This window comes from Limulus polyphemus, unplaced genomic scaffold (assembly GCF_000517525.1).
Source record: "Limulus polyphemus unplaced genomic scaffold, Limulus_polyphemus-2.1.2 Scaffold3647, whole genome shotgun sequence".
NCBI lineage: Eukaryota > Metazoa > Arthropoda > Merostomata > Xiphosura > Limulidae > Limulus > Limulus polyphemus.
In genome coordinates this window covers 37,425-43,644 of record NW_013669257.1, presented here as the reverse complement: position 1 = coordinate 43,644, position 6,220 = coordinate 37,425, and the positions used below count along the sequence as shown (strand labels likewise).

The 6,220-nt window shown below is 32.3% G+C and overlaps 1 protein-coding gene across 1 annotated transcript in view; it reads left to right on the top strand.

Moving 5' to 3' along the window:
* Nucleotides 1-3,503, top strand: part of LOC111088380 — a 10,685-nt gene extending 7,182 nt beyond the window's left edge. The window contains exons 6-7 of the mRNA XM_022398318.1: nucleotides 2,536-2,592; nucleotides 2,999-3,503. Of these exons, the coding sequence (XP_022254026.1) occupies nucleotides 2,536-2,592; nucleotides 2,999-3,109 (168 nt within the window). The 3' untranslated portion in view covers nucleotides 3,110-3,503. The remainder of the gene's footprint in view (nucleotides 1-2,535; nucleotides 2,593-2,998) is intronic.
* The last annotated feature ends 2,717 nt before the right edge of the window (nucleotides 3,504-6,220 follow it).

The following is a 6,220-nucleotide window of genomic DNA, read 5'->3' as shown; positions in this document are numbered from 1 at the left end:
TAGCCAGAGCTCTTGAATTCGAATCCGACGTTAAATCCAGCACAGAGGTACCAAGGTTGGTACAGTCATCAGGATTCAAGGCCAAAAAAGGGCAGCTTTCAGAGAAGTTTGAAGGGCATTTTAACAAACTGGGGCGCAAGAGAGCTCAATGCCGGAAACTTCAACACAGGGAAGATGCCACGGCAGGAAAGGCTGCTACCCAGAAAGGTTGTTGAAACTGTGGAGAGCAAGGATATATGAAGTGGTTAAGACATCTAAATACACAAGGCATTGTTTACATTGGCTTAAATATCTGTATCTACAGTAGCAATGGATTCGTGATGGGGAAACCGAAGTTTAATAATGAAGATGAAGACGGTTGATAAAACATTTTATTTACAAGGTTCGAACGTTTCGGAATAACTTAAGCGAAATCTGAAACTTTTGTCACAAAGATGATTATTACTAAAATTATAATATCAAATCATTAGTTTACTTAATTTTTAAGTTCACAATCACTACCAATTAAAAAACAACTCTCTTTCCTAATAAAAACATCTTCCCTCAAATTCAGCCAGACTAATATAGAGACCTAGCCTGAGACTAATATAGAGACCTAACCTGAGAATAATATAGGGACCTAGCCTGAGACTAATATACAGACCTACCCTCAGACTAATATATACACCTAGCATCATACTAATATAGAGACCTAGCCTGAGACTAATATAGAGACCTAGCCTGAGACTAATATACAGACCTAGACTCAGACTGATATATAGACCTACCCTCAGACTAATATATACACCTAGCATCATACTAATATAGAGACCTAGCCTGAGACTAATATAGAGACCTAGCCTGAGACTAATATACAGACCTAGACTCAGACTGATATATAGACCTAGCCTCAGACTGATATACAGACCTAGCCTAAAGAACTAATATACAGGCCTAGCCTCTGACTAATATACAGACTTAGCATAAGAGTAATATACAGACCTAAGCTAAGAGTAATATACAGACATAGCCTCAGACTGATATACTGACCTAGCCTAAACTAATATACAGAACTAGCCTAAGAGTAATATACAGATCTAGGCTAAAAGTAATATACAGACATAGCCTCAGACTAATATATAGACCTAGCCTAAAGAACTAATATACAGGCCTAGCCTCAGACTAATATATAGACCTAGCCTCTGACTAATATACAGACTTAGCCTAAGAGTAATATACAGACCTAGGCTAAGAGTAATATACAGTGATAGCCTCAGACTGATATATAGACCTAGCCTAAAGAAATAATATACAGGCTTATCCTAAAGAACTAATATAACGGCATAGCCTCAGACTAATATACAAGCCTAGCCTAAGAGTAATATACAGATCTAGGCTAAAAGTAATGTACATACCTAGCCTCAGATTAATATATAGACCTAGCCTCAGACTAATATATAGACCTAGTTTAAAGAAATAATATACAGGCCTAGCCTCAGACTAATATATAGACCTAGCCTCCGACTAATAATCAGACCTAGCCTCAGCATTAAACACTTATTTCAGTACAAAGATCAAGTTGCTAAACTTCTACGTTCATTCACGTGTAGTGATTGTAAGGTCACGTACATTGGCAAAACGAAACGCCATTTTAAAACTATGGTCTATGAACATTTAGGAGTATCTAACAGAACCAACCATCCACTACTTAAACTTAGCCACTCATCCATTCGCTCACATTCTGAAACCACAGGTCACAATATTTCATTTAACTATTTCTCTATCATCACCACAGGGTCTTCAGACCTTCACCTCCACATTAAAGGAAGTCTACTCATAGCTAAAGACCGCCCGACATTTAACGACTCACAAAGCTCTTTAGATCTAAAATTGTTCTAAATGTTCACACTTAGCTCAGCTGTTGTGTAATATATATATATAAAAACATTATTTCATCCGTCCATTTACCGCTTTTTCATAAAAACTATGTAAACTAATGATTATGTTATTATATTATAATTTTAGTAGTAAACATCTTTGTAACGCGATTTTCAGATTTCGCTGAAGATGGAATAAGTTATTCCAAAACGTTCGAACCTTGTAAATAAAATGTTTTATGTTTTATCAACTGTCTTCATCTTCATTATTAAACAACTGTATAAACAGGTTAGGACATCTAAATACAGAAGCTGAAAATATTGTTACCCAGATTTAAACTACACTTGAACTCTTATGTATTTAAGCCAGTGTTAATTTCTAATCGATTAGTTCGGTATGCTACCTATTAGAGCTAACTATATCATCAGGTCAAAATTATGATGAGTTTATAAAGAAAACCTTATCTAGCTGTAAAACATGAAATGCTAAAAACTGGGTTTTCACGAACCGATAAGTTTCAACAAGTCATATACCAAATTGTTGTTGTTGTCAGAAAGACGGTTCAAGTTATTGTATTATTACGAACTATAGTATCTTCGTCATGTTGTGGTAGTCAGTGTACATTGAGATTTGTTCAACAATTACTGTAGTAATTAGCACCATCTGTTCTTATTGCAGGATCAGGAATTAGGCACTACAATTCCTCCCATTGTCCTCCCTAAGGCTCAGACAAAGGTAAGGTTGAAATTTTAACTTGAAAATAAAATAATAAAAACTCGAGCTGGCTTGATTTACAGTTTCGAGAAAAATAATGATAATATTTTAATAAACCAATCAAAATTTAAAGACGTAATTTTGATTCTTAATAATGTAAAACATATTTGTGAAAACATCCAGCTTCAAATAACAACGCACGTTGGTGACTCTGCGGCAAGCCTAAAGGTTTATAACACTAAAATCCGAAATTTGATCCGGCGATGGGCAAATAACATATTTTTTTGTGAAGCTTTGTGCTTAACAACAAAATAAACAAACAATCAAAAATAATATTGTAGCATTCTTTATCACAATTGTAAATAATTTAGCTACTGGAATCTGGTTTATTAAAAATTACTTGCTAATACGTTTTAATGAATTTCAGATGAATAGGAAGAATGTTGTTTCAAGTATTATTCCACCAGCCGTAAACGAACAGCACAGATCTTACTTCGATTACCGACTAACGATACCTTCAGGAAACCAAGTGAAGTAAACTCCGAAAAGTACAAATACAAACAATCCAGGCAAAATGCTATAACACATAACTCGTAACACATTTTTAGTACTTACATGTACAGTAAGCCAAGGCTTAGGCTTAAGGAAGGAAGTTTAAGGTTTCGAGAGAGAGCCAGAACTGATCGTCAGAAAAATTCTTCGGATGAAATGTTGAGTTAGGACTTGTTAATGTGTTTCAGACATTTAGATGTATGGTATGATCAAGATTTGGTTTGCTCTTACTTAAACAATCGTAGGAAATCTAACAAAGTATCATAGCATCACCGTATCTTACAGACGAGTAGCATCAGTGAAGTAAGTTTTCTAACTTCAGGTTCAAGGGCAATTAGAAGAATGTAAAAGGCTGTTTAATTTTATATTTTATATTTCTGTGTATATATAACTAATTACTTGTTTAATTAATTAATTTAAAGCTGCTAAAACTAATGACGAAAGCGTATAACAGTATTATTTGAGTATATATATGTATCAGAATAAACAAACTTTTCTTCAAACATTAGTGGTTTGTAAAAGTACAACAGACAAGAAGAGATTTGATGAGATACCATAAGTGGACATTGGCATAATTAGAAATAACATGTATAAACGTATTACTTATCAAAAAAGTTAATAATAGGTTTAAGTAATGCGAAAATGTTCAGTGTTTCTCAATAAAGTATTAAGACGTTTTTGTTGCACTTTCCATAAACTTAATATGGCAGTGTATCGTTACCATGGTAATAGGGAATCACGTGCTCCGTTATGTATTCTGAAAGTTCTGTTGATAAACATTAAATGTAAAGTTACAAGTGGTTTTTTAAGTTTCCATTTTATGAAATAAATTTATTGAAGAATGACATTTAACCACGTCGAGAAAAATTAATGTGAAGTGTCTTGAAAAATATGATAATTGGAAAATACCAAGGTGCAATTAATTAGTAGTGTGATTAACATTACTTACGGCAGTCTAGCATCCGATAGTTATATATCACTTGTTTCTTATCTTATATACATTGGGCTGTAAACGAAATGGAGAGAAGAAACTTTTCTTTAATGTATTTACCATATAACTCTCTTTTTATTAGAATAGAGTTTAAAATAAGTGTCGAAAGTATATCAATCCATTTCAAAGACGTGTTTGCTTTAGATACTAATACAGTAATAAAATTATGATGATAAAGATTAATGATTAACGACCAATGGTTTGAGCCAAAAGAAGTACTGAGACGGATTTTTGTGAAGCATTTTGTAATTATTTTACATGTTGAATAACGTTCTTCAGTTTTATTTAACTTATGAAATAATAAAATACTTGAATGCTGTATAAAGCACTGATATATTGTTTGCAGTTTACTCCGAAACAAACTCAATAATCAAATCTGATTTATCTGGAATTTTACACAAGTAATATACAATTTATCGAGAACATGATATGCTTGTTTTACTTAACGATGTCACTTCTTATCCCTACTTTCAACATATGTTTGTTTTAGTTAACGATGTCACTTCTTATCTTTTCCTTCATCATTATATGTTTGTTTAAGTTAACGATGTCACTTCTTATCTGTATTTTCAACTTGATATGTTTGTTTTAGTTAACGATGTCTCTTCTTATCTGTCCTTTCAACATGATATGTTTGTTTTAGTTAACGATGCCACTTCTTATCTCTAATTTCAACATGATATGTTTATCTTAGTTAACGATGTCACTTCTTATCTTTTCCGTCAACAGGATATGTTTGTTTTAGTTAACGATGCCACTTCTTATCTGTAATTTCAACATACGTTTGTTTTAGTTAACGATGTCACTTCTTATTTATACCTTTAACATGATATGTTTATTTTAGTTAACGAAGCCACTTCATATCTGAATTTTCAACTTGATATGTTTGTTTTAGTTAACGATGTCACTTCTTATCTGTCCTTTCAACATGATATGTTTGTTTTAGGTAGCGATGTCACTTTTTATCTATACCTTCAACATGATATGTTTGTTTTAATTAACGATGTCACTTCTTATCTTTTCCTTCAACATGATATGTTTGTTTTAGTTAACGATGTCACATCTTATCTATACTTTCAAGAATGATCTTCTAAAATGAAAATGGTTATGGCTGATGAGAGGTGAATCGTGTGAGAACCACGTTAACGATTATAAGCTATTATTCGCTTATTTATTTTAAGATTTGCACTTGTAGATTTTTTCTGCTTTGGTTTACTCATGAGACAACATTTCAGGTCTTTACTCAATGTAAAGAGATGCATAGAGAGAACGATATTAACTTTCACACCTATAAAGCCTTAAGTAATGAGCTTAATGTTTTCTTATTTCTTCACTAACTAAAAACGCGAAACTGCTTCATCGCCGTTTTCACACATGTCACTTTTCTCTTAAGTTTACTATAGCTAAATACTATAGTTATTTTCAAATGGTATTTTGAGTTATTGTCAGATGGTATTGTTAGTTATTGTCAGAGGATATTGTTAGTTATTGTCAGATGGTATTGTGAGTTATTGTCAGATGAAATTGTGAGTTATTGTCAGATGGCATTGTTAGTTGGTATTGTGAGTTATTTTCAGATGGTATTGTTAGATTGTACTGTGAGTTATTGTCAGATGGTATTAAGTTATTGTTAGATGGTTTGTGAGTTATTGTTAAATGGTATTGTGAGTTATTGTCAGATGCTATTGTGAGTTATTGTTTCATGGTTTTCTTAGATAGTATTGTCAGATGGTATTGTGTGTTATTGTCATATGGTATTGTAAGTTGTTGTTACATGGTATTGTTAATTATTGTTGGATGATATTGTGATTTATTGTCAGATGGTATTATTAAATAGTATTGCCAGATGGTATTGTTAGATAGTATTGTCAGATGGTATTGTGAGTTATTGTTACATGGTATTGTTAGATAGTACTGTCAGATGGTATTGGGAGTTATTGTTAGATGGTATTCTGAGTTATTGTTACATGGTATTGTTAATTATTGTTGGATGATATTGTGATTTATTGTCAGATGGTATTATTAAATAGTATTGCCAGATGGTATTGTTAGATAGTATTGTCAGATGGTATTGTGAGTTATTGTTACATGGTATTGTTAGATAGT